At 39.8% G+C, this 15793-nt stretch overlaps 1 protein-coding gene across 2 annotated transcripts in view; it reads left to right on the top strand.

Annotated features, from left to right (window-relative positions):
* tafa5l (TAFA chemokine like family member 5, like) overlaps positions 1-14743 on the top strand; it is a 62763-nt gene extending 48020 nt beyond the window's left edge. The window contains exons 4-5 of one of the 2 annotated variants that reach the window (XM_079678179.1): positions 10734-10776; positions 13078-14743. In XM_079678179.1, the coding sequence (XP_079534305.1) occupies positions 10734-10757 (24 nt within the window). In that variant the 3' untranslated portion in view covers positions 10758-10776; positions 13078-14743. The remainder of the gene's footprint in view (positions 1-10733; positions 10777-13077) is intronic. The other variant, XM_079678178.1, reaches the window with a different exon arrangement.
* Positions 14744-15793: the final 1050 nt, after the last annotated feature.

The raw sequence follows: 15793 nt of genomic DNA, 5'->3' as shown, positions 1-15793 counted from the left end.
AGGTGGAAAATTGACAAGACAGACAGACTGAGTTCAGGGCAGTTCAGGCGAGCAAGATTTTCAAAAGTATAAGCACTTTATTTGATTATATTCAGACTGCTGTTTCATATGCGCGCTATCCTTCAGACAACACTAAACAGTTGCAGCCAGGAAATAAATCTTCCTACTCCCACACAACAAATGCTCAGCTAGTGTGTGGCCTGGAGAGAAAGAAACAGAACAGTTTTTGAGCAGAGTTGTGAAATAAAAAAACACAGATACAGATGTATACACACACCGGACCCAGTAGGTCAGAAAGACTTCCACCATTTATTTATTGTTTTGCTCTGCAGGCCCTCCTCCAGCTATGTGCTCTTTGTTCAATCATCAGCCAGGGTGAAGAGCTAGCGGTGTGTGTAGGCCATTTGAAAGGATGCCATATGACAACAAATCTTGATTTGTACAAAAAAATAAGATGTTAAAGCAGTACCTTTTCTGAGAAGGAAAAAAAAGTGGAAAGAAAATGTGAAGCAAGCAAAAAGCAAATCTGATTAAGGGAGTACTATTTGGCATGAGTTTTGTGTTTGGAGCAAAGTACATGTTAAGACAATGAATACAATATAAAAGTTTAAAAAAGAAAGACATTTTGAAGCAGACGGGTCAAACAAACAGAAAATGTTGATTTAGGACAACACAAATGTTCCTGTCCCATTATGAAGGAGTTATGAAATGTTTCTCACCTCTTTCATAAGAGGTGAGAAAGCTCCACAGTGTGGTTATGTAACTCTCGCTAGCACCTCCATTATAAAGGCTTCAATGTCTACGACAAACAAGCAGACCAGCCAAGTCTTGTGTCGCCATGGTCACTGCCGTGCTGGCAACCCATCTGACCAGAGACAGACTTCTAATGAGCTCGCTCCTCGCAGGCTACACACTCGCAGGCTCTGTCGGCTGTGTGTGTGTGTGTGTGTGTGTGTGTGTGTGTGTTTGTGTGGGTGTGTGTTTGTGTGCGTGCGTGCATGTCCTTGAAAACAATAGATCAGTTGGACAGCGCAGAAGACGGTTTCTGGTTGGCTTGGAGTCATTAGTGTAAATGATGTATCTGCACTGTATCTGCCAAACAGAAGTATATATAGCTTTTTCAATATGCTGCTAAATATGATGCGAGAACTATCGCAATTCTCATACATATTGCTCATACAGTATGCTGCTGATGCAACACAAGCAGTTTAGACCAAATACAATATAAGTGAACCAGGAACAGAGAACCTTTGCTATGCTGAAATATTAACTTCGCTGCTCTGTCTCTATTGGGGAATCTTATGTTGTGTGATGTTTGTGACGGAGCCGCTTCATCCAAAAACAGCACTCCGGTTAGAGAGTAGACGCGGAGACAGGAAATACAGTCTTTGGACTTTATTTCAGCTTGAATGCTTCTTACAACAGCTGTAGCAGTATTGAATGATGAATTAATGGTTGAATGGAGATTGATGAATGAATGTACAGTAGGGCCTGGCTCATTTCGTGGCATCTGCAGGCAGTGGCAAGTACTTCCGGCATCTGCCACAGAGGCCGCTACTCCGTGGTATCTGTGGCAAGTATATGCCACAGATGCCACAACTTGCCGTGGCAAGTATATGCCAAAACCATGCCACAACTTGCCGTGGCAAGTATATGCCACAACTTAGATATGCCACAACTTGCCGTAGCAAGTATATGTCACAACTTGCCGTGGCAAGTAAATGCCACAAGTTAAGAGTTAAGAGAAGGTTTACGGTAGCTGCCACTCGCCTTCCGTGGCAAATGCTGATATTTAAACCCGTATTTATCGCGTAAAATGTCGCTGTTTTGGCATGACTTTATCGGACTGATCTGTACACAAGACTGATGATCTGTTACTGATGGTCCGATCTCTATTTTTCAAAAAGATTAAACATTACTGTATATGTTCTATAGATTTTACTTGGAGAACGTGGTTTGTTAAAATAAATAAACGTGCTATTTGTATGATAATACTCAAGATATATTATTAGTAAGTTGACATAAAGATCTAACATTGTTGACCAGAGGTGGGACATAGGCTAACTTGTATACTCAAGTAGCCTACTGTACTTGTGATTTAGAAATAGCCTACTTGTGCTTTAGTTGAGTATGTAAATGGTATGTTACGTAGTAGGCTTACCCCACGACTCAGCGTTCTGTCAAGAACTCGAACAATATAAATTGTTCGCCAGTTTCAAAACGCAATAAAAGGGTGGATAAAAAAGCATGCATTGTGTCTTGATTTGTAATATACTGTCATGATTGTCTTAACGGAATAACATGGTTTGTTTAGATCCACTGATATCAATATCTAATAAGAATAATCTGAAGCATTTAAATAAAAATGTTCAATCAGAATGAAAATATTAAACAACAAAACAGATACAATGACATTAATCTGTTTATTAACAATGAAAATAATACAAATTAAGTACATATGCCTGGATTTAAAATAACACATTTATACATGTGTACAATCAAATATAACTGTCCTTTGCCTCATTTATAAAATATAAATCTTAGCATCTCACTAGCAGTGGCAACTGCAATCAGTTACAGCTGCCCTAAGTCTTTAGCCAAGTCTAATAACACCATTGTACACGTTGCTGTGTCAATACAGATATTTATTTTTTAACTATTTGTCTTTACTAGGAACAATACACATGGTTATCGTAGCAAGCAGTGGAAACTCCCCTCAAGAAGCGACAATTGCCAAGGGCTTGCGTTGCAACGCTCACTTGCCAATATTTCTTTTTTTATTACAATATAGGCCTATGTTTAGCCTACTATCATAGATATAGCACGCTTGCTTATTTTAGCAAACCACGTAGGCTATTCCAAGTAAAATTGAATATAAATGATAATTTATTATCTTTTTGAAAAATAGAGATCGCACATCAGTCCTGTGTACAGATCAGTCCGATAAAGTCATGCCTAAACAGCGACATTTTACACGATAAATACGAGTTTAAATATCAGCATTTGCCACGGAAGGCGAGTGGCAGCTACCGTAAAACTTCTCTTAACTCTGGCATCTTGTGGCAACTCCCGTTCAGCATGCGCAAATGCCACGGCAAGTTGTGGCATATACTTGCCACGGCAAGTTGTGGCATATGCTTGCCACGGCAAGTTGTGGCATATACTTGCCACGGCAAGTTGTGGCATCTGTGGCGTATACTTCCCACTGATGCCACAGAGTAGTGTGGCCTCTGTGGGAGATGCCACAAATGCCAAGGCACACGCCACGGCGAGTCGTGGCAACACTCATTGTGTTCTAGTATGATAAATTAAATAACATTGTACCTTGAAAATCAATGCATTCGTTCATTTGACACGTTGGTGGTTTTAGGTAGGCTATACAGCGACCCCTGGCGGTTCTAGTGTGAAGTAAAAGTAGAAGTAGCCAACCTAAATGTTGGAACACTCTGTTACAATTAAAAGTCATGCATTAAAATGTTACTCAAGTAAAAGCGCAAAATGATTAGCATAACAATATACTTAAAGTGCATATTACATGTTTTCATTATAATGATTGATCATGAAAGTGTTCTCAAAGCTGGTAAAGGTGCAGCTAGTTTTAATGACTTTGTATACTGTAGTAGGGTATCTTGTGAATTTACTCCAGGAGTAACTATAAAGTCTGATTTAAGACTTGATTATATGTATCATCATTAATCAGAATCTGTAGTAAGTAACTAAAGGTAGCGTATTAAATAAATGTAGGGGAGTAGGCTACAATTACACAATTTACCTCTGAATTGTAGTGGGGTAAGTAGCCTACTACGTAACATACCATTTACATACTCAACTAAAGTACAAGTAGGCTATTTCTAAATCACAAGTACAGTACTTGAGTATACAAGTTAGCCTATTTCCCACCTCTGGTCAACAATGTTAGATCTTTATGTCAACTTACTAATAATATATCTTGAGTATTATCATAAAAATATCACGTTTATTTATTTTAACAAACCACGTTCTCCAAGTAAAATCTATAGAACATATCATGTTTAATCTTTTTGAAAAATATGATCGGACCATCAGTCTTGTGTACAGATCAGTCCGATAAAGTCATGCCAAAACAGCGACATTTTACGCGATAAATACGGGTTTAAATATCAGCATTTGCCACGGAAGGCGAGTGGCAGATACCGTAAACCTTCTCTTAACTCTTAACTTGTGGCATTTACTTGCCACGGCAAGTTGTGGCATATATTTGCCACGGCAAGTTGTGGCATATATAAGTCGTGGCATATACTTGCCACGGCAAGTTGTGGCATCTGTGGCATATACTTGCCACATATACCACATCTGTGGCATATACTTGCCACAGATACCACGGAGTAGCGGCCTCCGTGGCAGATGCCGGAAGTACTTGCCACTGTCCGCAGATGCCACGAAATGCGCTTGCTGTCTCTCTGAATGTAGAATGATTGAATGGTTTCTGCAAAATACACAGAAATAGAAATAAGGTTCACATTACAATAACTAACCAGACTCTGGTTATTAATAATAAGCAACAGCAATTCTAATTGATGCTAAAACACATTAGACACGTTGCAAACACACACATGGCTAATCAAGGCTAAGTTAGCATCTCATCCACACACTATCACTGAATAGCTTAACTTAGCTAACTAGCTAGCGGTAGCATTAGCTCAATTTCTGAACAGCATAACAGATAAAAACGGGACATCAATAGACTAATTAACACACTGACTCAGCATGACACTATGCATACAATCTCATAACATTACCAACACTAAAGATCTGCATATATGCTCACATTCTTCACGAACGCATTAATTTCCTGTCATCAAACGCACATGGGTAAACAGCTCGAGGACCCGCAGCTGCGCTACTTAGCTGTCCCCAAATGTGCCTGACTAAAAAACACAAACGATACAACGCAGACCAAAGAAAACAAGGCGAATTTACAACAGTCTCTGTAAAAGAATGCTCCGATGTTATATGAATCCACTACTAGTGGTTCATACAGGCTTCACGTGTGCATGGGTGGTTCTTGGAGGGGGCTAACCTGGGCCAGACCCCTTTGAACATTGAGCTCCCTGTGGCCCCCCTCCAAAAGAAGAGTCGATGTATGATAATACCATTTGTGATTGTGTTGCAGCAAAGATTGTGCTATATATTGAGGCAAAGATAATGTCCCGCATTAAATGTGCCCCTCTCATTAAATAACTGGCGCCAGCACGGCCCCCTAATATATTTGGCCCCATTTGTGACAGTAAATGGCATTTCACACATCATTTTGTACATAATACATGTTTTGATTAACTATAAGGTTAGTTATGTTTAGTTTTCAGGGTATTTTGTCAATGTTATTTGATGATGTGTTAGTATATTTGAAATACTTTCTGTCTTGTGTCTAGGTGCCTATTTTCAAGTTTCGTATAGCTTATGGGGGGTGTCCCATTTCCAATATTGCCACATCTCCACAGCTCTTAACCTTTAAGGTTTCTGTATCCTGAGGGATACAATAACAGTGTAATAACGATGTAATATTTGTGTTACATTGGTTTAACATGTGTCTAATAACAGGCTCTTATGTGTGTTACAACGTTGTAACATGGATATAATATGGGTGTAATATGGTTGAATTAATGGTGTAACAAGGTTATGAAATAGTGGTGTAATAATGTGTAATATTGGTATAATAACAGTGTAATTTGTGTGTAATGTAGAAAATAGCTTTTAATTTTCCCAAATATTTATATCTGAATGCCCATTTAAGGGCCAAAACAACCTGTTATCATCGTGGATAAAATAATCCTCCAGTTGTACATTTTTTTCAATAGACAATCAGGTTAATCTGATTTAATTTTTTTACAGATTCCACCAAAGCTACATTATCCTTCCAGCTCATCCCGCGAACAATACATAATGACAATATTACTCAAGAGGTCCCTCAGTGCCCTTCTGGCTTTCAGCCTAATTCACATTTGCATTAGCCTGTATGTGATTTTGCTCTTATCTTTTATCTTTACAATGTATGTTGTTAGGTTATGTACATTGCTTTTTGTTCTTACAGCTCTTGTATCTGAAGAGCTGGCTTCTGAACCTCTTTACATTTATATTCTCACTGGGATGCCATCTTTAGATGAAGGGGGTCCATGATAGTGGAATCCTTCTCATTTGACAATGTGATCAGCAGCATTCATTAAGACGAGAACAACATAATACCAAGAGACCTAAAGTATAGGATTTCTTGAATGGAAAGGTTCAAAAGGTAAAAATGGGCAGTTAGTTAAAGGAAGTGTTACAATGGTTTTGTTTCAAACACAGCAGAGAGCTGAAAATCTGAGAAATGTTTGCGTCTCCAACATGAATTTGGAAAAAAATAAGCCAGAGCAATTTCAAATATTAGATATGCTCGCTGTACACAGTGTCCTTCAATGCTCTGCTGGCTTTCAGACTCTTTCATTTATGAAAATATTTAATTCTGCGCACCAGCAAGTACAATTCTTATATTATAATTACTATTTCATCAATGTTGGGATAAAAGAAATTCAAGCCAAGAAGAGAGATGCAAATCTGCAATTAACTGAGAATTCCATTTTTGTTCATTCTTAATGTAATGACTTGAATGCACCACCATTCTGTCTGATACATCAGACAAAAGAGCACAAGTCCAGCGTTTATGTTGAACTGGCTCACCTCCAGGCTTTCACTCGCTGACGGTGCTCCTGTCATATCGCATGTGACAGCCTCTCTCCAGCTCCGCAGGGATAACATATTGTAGCTTCGCCTTTGGATGTACATTTATTAAATGACTGACGTTCGAACGCAAACCCCGGAATGACACAGAGGTTACGCCTGATAAGCAAATGTACTCGGTTTCATTTAAAGGTCTTCTATTTATCAAGCAGAAAAAAGAGGGATGCACTCATTTGGTTTCGGCTCATGTGTTTGTCAGATGCTGCCGCGCGGTCATCCGTCTTGGGGTGATAGCTTGTGGACTGATGCAGAAAATGTATTGAAAGATAGAGATGTTGAGAAAGAGGGAAAATCCAGCTTCCCCTGTTTTCATTGGTGTTATCATACAGTAGGTGTTACATGCATGGAGCCTAGTGATTTACAGTGTCTTCCTCTGGGGCTCATTCGCAGCACATAAAAGAAGCAACATATTGTTTTTGTTTCCTGCCATCATCTATTCAAATACTTTTTTCTTCAGCTTGCCTTCCTCCACCTTTTTCGCCTCTGTGTCTGAGACCCAGTGAACGCGGTACCTTCTGCTGTCACTTTCCCCCGCTCCCTTTTCTGAAGTTCTGTCATTGGCAGGCTTCGAACTGCCATGTGAGTTTTACCCCGCACAATGCTCGTCTCCAGAGCTTCGCCTAGTGGGAAATCGTCAGAGCCATAGGCCACGTTTCTTGTACCCTGTATAATGCAGGAAGCCTGTCAATGGATTGGACACATTCGAACATGCTCAACATCGTCCCTTTCCATTGTTTAGTACTGCTACCTTCAATCCAGCCAGCCACCACCTGCCTTTTTGTCCCATTTATGATGCCGCTGTCACTCTAAAAACATACTGTATATATCCAGCGATATAAAGCTATATATAATTGTATGCTTATAATATAATACATATATACTCTGCATAATGAGCATTGCATTTTGCATATTTATTGACATGTTGCTGATAACAGTTTAATTTAAAATGACAATAGCAGGGATAATGTATGATTTTTGCCACCAATCATTTACACTTTACATTACAGCTAACCATTTGAAAAAACTATCCCACTGTTTTTTTCACATTTGATTGGTAGCGTTTCTCTGCATTCTAGGCATATTATCTTTTCCATTATTTTCTGTTGGTACAAAAATCAAGAAGCAGATTTGTGCCACTTGTTTGATTTATGTTGTTCAATGAACATCAAGTTGTCATAGATTTGTTATTGTCAAAGTGAAGTTGTTTTTTAGGGAAGCTCAATTATGCTTTTTGGATTTAGTCTGCACTTAACATGCATCATCATGCAGCAGCAACAATAACATTTGCAGACAAATGTGTTTTTTTTAAGAGCCTGCTTTTTGATATTCAAACTGCATAGACATGATTGCAAACTAATGTTAGTCTGAAACAAAAACATCCTAAACAGAACGAAAATGATACATGTCTTATATTTAAAGCTGCACTACATTCCGATATATTACCAATGTATACCTTTTCACACAGCTATCACCTCTAGCCTTTTTAGGCAGCAATCTAATCCCCTGTTATTGTTAGAAAAGAGATCATGATTAAGGTTGAAATAAGTACAGTCATTCATTTAACTTGAGCTATAAAGGTAAGGTCATTGGCTCTTTTTATAAACACATACATTATATTTAGTTTCACACAGGTCATGAATGCTTATCCCCTGGGTCACTGTGTGCTGTGGGTGTTTTCTTTTACTTCAATAAAGCATCATTATTTTGAACACTGTTTTGTTCCTCTAGCGGGCTCCTTAAAAAGCAGCAGATACGACCCTATGATTTGTAACTAAAGTTGTTTTTGCTCCTCTGAGCTACTTGTGCTTGTAAGACATGCTCGGTGCATGATGCCCCCCCCCCCCCCCCCCCCCTTCGGGGTCTTCAGCAAGCCGGAGCTGTGCTTGTTAGCCTAATAACAACAGTGGCTGGTAATGACCGGGGCCTCGATGTGCCTCACGTTGATGAAGCTGACAAAAGCCCGCGCAGGAGCCCACTTGTTAGGAGAGACCTGGGGGAGAGATTTTTAGTTACTGCAGTCCTGGAACTATGCCTGTCTCTATAGGTGGGCTGCTGGTGAGGGTTTTGCATTTTAAAGTATCACTAAATATCTCTCCTTTGTTTCCCCCTGAGCAACGAGCAAACATGCTGTTCTCTCTGTGGCTGGCCCTCCCGGCCCCACAGACGTTTGTAATGCTACCTTGGCTGAGGTTTTTATTTATGTAATTTGAGGCATACTGTATCTTAAAAAATACTTTGATCCTAAAATATGCTGTATTGATGATAAGGAAGGAAGTTAATTGAATCCCTTAATATTTGTTGGCAATCTCCACTGGCACTCTCTCAAAGATCCAAGCTGCGCACCTCATTTGAACTGAGCAAACTTTATCATTCATGCACAGTGCTCATTGTTTACAAGTGGGCGATGAAACGAGGCACCCTGAGCCCACAGACGAGGTCCAAATGTTTCAATTTCTCTGCAACATGAGCAATTAGCCATGTGCTTATTAGTGTGCTCCACTCTCCCTCTCCTTTATCTGTGGATCTCCCCAATCCCTCGTGCCAGCGGGAGATGAATATGTCTTCAATGTCCTTGGCTTCCTGTCTTGTAAACACCAGAGGCACTGTTTACCGCTGTGCATGGCAGGCTAACAGTGGGCTCCGTCTCCACCCGGCTCCCCCCTCAGGCCGAACTCACCTTGTTACCCTTTTAATTAGTAGGAGCAGTTAATAGTGCTGGCCGCTCCTGCCGCCTCAGCACTCTGCTCCGACTTCAAGAATCCCTCCGATCGATAGCAAAGACACAAACTGAGCCCAGGAGTCTAGAAGAGGGGTGGGGGCCTTATCGTGGGAGCACATCAGGTGGATCATGATGGTTTTTGGAGAGAAATCAAACAACATACTATTTTCTTTGAACAAACCTTCGGGGTGGGTGTGTCAAGATCTATTTTCACTTATTTTCCCATGTACATTTGAAAGGATAACAAGGTCTCTGGGTTCCTGATATGCATTCCATCTCGTCCAGTTTCTCCTCTCCCACATTTCCTCTCTCTTGAAAATGAATGTAATCAAAAAGCTAAGAGTTTGCTCGGCACATTCCATTGTGCCCTTATAGGCTTTTATCCCTTCCAAGCGCTGGCCCCCCGCACTCATTTCTTTTCTTGTTTTGATTTAAAGATGCAGTGGAAGTACTTAGCATTTAGATGACATGCTGCCGGAGAGGTGAGATGGATCAGCGCCTCCTCAGAAGGACTGAATTTCAGAGCGACAGATCGGGGGACGGCAGGCCGGAGGGGAGGGGGGGGGGGGGGGAAGGGCGCAGAATACCAAGTACAGCTCGCATGCAGCGCACAGCCTGGCACAGAGAGCAGGGGCTGCTGGGAATGCCAATGTGCAGCCCAGACAGCCGTCTCGCCTTACCTCCACTGATTGGCTAAACAGACCATTAGGTTCGTGATTATGATTAGCCGAGTCATTATCTACACAAAAGTGGCTCATTCACCAATATTAAGAAGGCAAGGGAGTTGTTTCTCTTCCTCCGCTCAGGGGGAAAACAATGCGCTTTCACGTGTTCTACAGATGAATGTAGGAGGCAAGAAGTTATTGTTCACAGAGAAACAAAGTGGAACACTGTGTATCACCCTGCCATACAGCTAATGTGATAAAAATGTTCTGTCCATGTGATGGCGTTGATGGAAGAAAATAAAAGGTCTCTCAGTCGTTAACGTGGATGAGGAGGTGGCCATTACTCGCTCATATTTTCTGGTCGGGGAGAGAAGCGCCGTCCTCAGAGATCATAAAACTGGGAAGGGAACAAAATAACCTTCAGTTTCCATCGCCTCGCCTTAGATATAATTGGAAGACAGGCCACCTATGGTTTTGAACTGACATATGCTGCTCTGCATCCAAGGCCAGTACACTGAGGCAAAGTTGAACAAACGTTAGTGAAGGCTGACCCTCTGTTCCTCCGATGCTGACCTTGTACTTCTCTCTTGCAGCCTTTGCCCAAGGAGCCGTCGTAGGATGTAGAGAACACGGCAAGTACATACTTTTTTCCCATTCTGTTCTTTCATTTGCATAAAAAGTGTATAACCCTCACTTTGACATAGGCTACAAGCCACCGAAGACATTTTTGATTGTAATATCGCATAGAACCCTGAAATAATGACTCTTAAGGGAGAATGCAGAAGCCATGCCTAAATTGCAAGTTGTATACATGTTCAGTGTAGCTCTGACCTGGAATGAGTCAGCCATTAGTGTGTGTTGATGTTATGTATATCGCAGTACTGCTGAGCTCAAATAAAGATCATCCAGGAAATGGAGAAGACAAGTTTCTCAGGATGTCGTAACTTTGATGATGGCAAAGTCAAAAAAAGTAAATCAAAGGGGGTTGTTGAGCGTTTTCAAATGCGTAAGGATGGAAAGTAAAAAGCCCCACTGTGCTAACATCAAAGGGAGAGGTTACTTTAAGTGTCTAGGCTTTCTTTCAGGACAAAGGTAGAAAACGGATTTGAACTGGAGCATCCTTCACAAAAGCAAAAACCACAAGAAGGAGCCTTTTAAGAATCCTCTTCAACTGTATATGCCAATTCCAACAAAGTCCTAAGATGTGTGTGTCTGCAGAAGTCAATACTAAAAGTCGGCAGGTAATCTAGATTCTGGCTCGCTTTTCAGGCAACTTCCACAAACAATCTGTTCTCTAAAAAACAAGGAAATCTATAGATGAAACTAAATTCCCCTCCCAAAAACATTGACTGAGTATCTGTTAAGCTTTTTATATACTGCGAAACCACAGGCATTGGGAATCTGCATGCTATATGTCTCCTAGCCAATACTCTGAGATTGATTTTCCCTCTTCCACCGAGAAAACAAAATGAATCACGCACAATTACCAAGGACAGGGAGAAAGGGGGAATTGGGGGCGTCATAAATATTTATTTGCCAGCCCTGGGAATTTACGCAATTCTGTGTGGATTTGCCAACTCATATTTAAGTGTCTGAATGATTTATATGGGCAGTCCTGGGTGTCACATTTGTCCACTGTCACCGTGAATCATTTATGGATTAACATTTATGGATTTATCCATATAACATATTCATGGCAAAGTTCTATTATCATTCAAATGGCTTTCTTGATCAAAAGATTGGTTAGATTAAGTCATTAGCTTCAGGATTTCATTGGAGGTGAAATGTATTCCATGTGGAAAGGAACCCAGTAACACATACAGGTATAGACCAATCCTGTTGCAGAATCATTCATAACATTTGCGATAAGGAAAGTCAAATAAAGCCATTTTCAGACTTGCGATATGTGGAATTGCTTGTTTTATACATCTGTTTAAGTCATGGCTTTTTGTCAATCAGATATATGTCCATTATGCAAATGTATTTCGGACCCTAGAGAAAGGGGCGCAACACTAGCTCCCTATTTGGCACTTCAACTGCAACTGGCAATCCAACAAACAGCGGTGAGACCAAAAACGAATATCAAGGAAGAAAAGAGTTTATGCTCTCATCACCGCTGGATTTAAAAAGCTGTTTTGTGGCTGAAGTCTAAATGAATGACCTTCAAGAGTGTTAATGGCGTACAACCTTCCCTCAGTGAAGCTCTTCATAATATTTGTCATTAATTTATGCATTTATTAGATAAAGTTCTGCTTGTTTTATAATCTCCAACAGTGCGCAAGCAGAGAATCACAAGGCTCTCATTTAATTCTTAATTAGCAAACATGCTGTCTGTAAAGAGTTTTGCAGATGAAAATTGAAAATATAAAGAGGGGGTGCTGGGCTGGTTATTACTGTGTTGATGTTGTGTTTTCTCATCCTGCATAGTGAGGGTAAAAAAAAGATAATAGTATCCTCAACAGCTTCAAATTGGCTCCTTCAGTGTTTCATGGTTTATTAAATTGAATTTATTTTTGATTTAAAAAACAAGAGGAAGCGCTTCCTGGATCTGACGGTAATGTAACAAAACAGGTGCAGTTAGGCAATCGACGTCTACAAAACAACTCGCAAACAGACTTTATTACAGTGAATCATTGTCTTTTTTTTAATAAGAAATGATAAAGTGTCTCCCACAGGCTAGAGTGCATTAGATCTCGGTGCATATTTCACCTTGTTTTGCGTCGCAGTAGCAATCACGTTACCTTATGTGGTGGTTTTCAATTCAGAGTTATGCTACGGAAAGTGTTACCTAAGTTTGACTTGCTAAGATACCTATCGTGACTTTTACATAAAAATTACCAGTCATTGTTCAGATGTAAAAAAATGTACAATTGTGTAAACAACTTTACAAAACATTATTTAATCTCATTATTGTCTTTTTTCTCCATTGTTCTGCAGGGTCATCGGCATCCTGCTACAAAAAATACTGAGGCCAATCACTAAATCAGAACATTGTGTCCATTCTCATATGAGACTCTCAAACTTTACAACAGGTTTTAACCTTCAGTAAAAACAAATATGTATTAAAAAACTAGCAGATATTTCTGAGAATTCTGAGAAGTCTCCAGTGAGAGGCATGGTACACCATCGGCTTTGAATCTTCACCGCGAACCCTTGGACACGTCATAGAACAAAATCCCTGTGAGGAACTTTCATCAACGGGACGTGGAATAATTGACTCATTCATTACATTGACTTTTTGTTGCCCTTGATATCCAACATTAGATCTGCAGGGGACGCCTCCTTGAAGATTTTTCGTACCTTTGTGGCTTGATCTGGACCTTTCAGAAGGTCTTTCAGAAGTCGGCCCCTTCTTCTTATTAACTATCTCGATACGAAGCCGTCCAGTGTTATATTCCAGCCAAGTTTTGTCAATGACAGCTTGCTGCTAAAGACACTTTTATGAGGTTGAGCCAGACTGTATTGCCCACTGGATTCTCTCACTCATTTAGCTGGGTAAGACTTTGCACTGCATACACACATCACGGAACAAAGTCTATTGGAATGTCCCAGAAGAGACGACGGAGATGAGTTGACTGTCTTGAGTGCCAAATGTGGACATTTTGGACAACTTAGCGTATAACTTGTGTTTTTTATGTGGTGCCAACATAGAGTAGAATAGTAGTTTTTGTCAATGAACCTCACACATCCTGGACACACACCACCGGGAGCATTCAGCAGATGTGGACCCCTGGCTCGTTTTAATGGTCTAAACCTGCGTGTGTGCATGTTTGCATCTCTCAATGTGTGAATATGTATGTGTGAGTCTGCGTGCACATCCAGAGGAACACTGTTAAATAAGTCGTATCCAATGCATTATTCATACTCTTGTATATTTTTGGGACACGCCCAGTCCAGAGCTCACCATCTGGCCGGAGAACAATGTGTGATTTTACAGATTCTGGATCTCATTTGAATGTTCAAGGTTGAATCCTGTGTTTGACTTTATTTTGTGTCTTTTTTTTGTGTGTTTCTTTAGTACATAGAGATATTTATGATGGGGGGGGGGGATATAATTGAAACTAGGGAAAGGGCTGCAGTATGTCACACAAATTAAATTCTGTAATTAAAATCAATTCATGCGTGATTAAATGTATTCAGAATCCTTGTCTAAATTGACTATATTTTGATATGAAATGTTTTGGCCAGCTGGACGTGCTATTTGCTGGTTTCAGATGCCTGATATACTTGAAAGGATTTGTGTAAATATATATATAGAGATTCAATTAATGTGTTTTATGTTCTGTGGGTCTCATCTCAGGAGCACAAGAGGCATTCTTCTGCAAGAGGTGGACACAATAACATGAACACCAGTAAGACATCTCTCAAAATAAAACGCAATACTATAATGTGTATGAAGATTAATGTACATCCTAAAGTAAAACAATATATCTGTTAGACTTCCAAAGATAACAATAGATTGCATAATATTTTACTGGTGTTTGTCAGTATGTCGTCACCCTGTTTTTCTTTTCCTTTTCTTTGTACTAAAACATTATGTACATCTCCATCTTAATGTATGCATTTGAGGATATAAAGAGAGCGTCCGCTCCCGAGAGCTGCAGAGTATGTATTTAGTTTGTGAGTGTGTATGTGAGAGGGTTTTTCAGGTCAACATTGGTTTGTGTTGTAAGAAAATGGCAATTTCCACCTGATCCCACACCTTTGATTTCATGTTTGCTTCTCTGGTTTGAACTCACCGTGAATGAATTGTCCCTTTTTGATTTGAGACACTTTAATGAAGTCAAATTCAGCAGGTCAGTGGCAGATTAGTAACAACAAATATATGGACCTCTACTTGTGTTAAATATCAATATGATGTGCATTTATAACAGCACATATCATCAAACTAAGTTCTGCAAGCACTGCACTGCTGACTCTCGGAGGGAGTGTCATGACTAGAAATGCCTTTTATGGTCCTCAAACGTCTATATAAATATGTTATACTTTTAAGCTTAGCTTGAACTACAATACCACAGGCCAATTATTTCCAAAACAGGGACAGAGCAAAAGTATCCGAGACAAACGAACAACGTTTTCTTGTGAAGAGTAAAATGAAACAGGGTAACACTTTCTGTCAATCCCATGTGTATGATGTATTATAATGTAGACTACTGCATAATGCATTTAAACAGCATATTACATTGCATAGTTGCCTCATGCCTTCATGTAAGGGATAATCCACAATGTGGCGTGCAGTAATTGAAGAATAACACACAGAGGGCTGGAAGTAATACTGTATATCACACACAGTGTCTTGCATTATATTTTACAACTGCACAATGTATCGTGGATTTTACTACCACTTGTACCATTGCCGTACTTAAACAAAAATCTTGGTTCACCTTAAAATAATCTTGGAATAAACCCAATTGTACTACTCTTAACATGAAGGAGAAGCCACTAGGAACCACTTCCAAACAGGCCAATTATACCTTCATTTTGTCTATAGCCATTTCATAAAAATGTGGTAATTTAATGATTATAAAGTTTGCTTTACTCCATTTGCAATGACATTGAAATGTTTCATTTAAATGGTGATCGTGTTTGTGTTGTTTGGGAACACTTTTAACACTGGTTAATTAACCATAAGAGAAGATAGCATAACCTTTAC

This window comes from Notothenia rossii (assembly GCF_949606895.1).
Source record: "Notothenia rossii genome assembly, chromosome: 4".
Classification (NCBI taxonomy): Eukaryota; Metazoa; Chordata; class Actinopteri; order Perciformes; family Nototheniidae; genus Notothenia; species Notothenia rossii.
The sequence above is the reverse complement of the archived record's forward strand: the minus strand, read 5'-3'. Positions and strand labels throughout refer to the sequence as shown.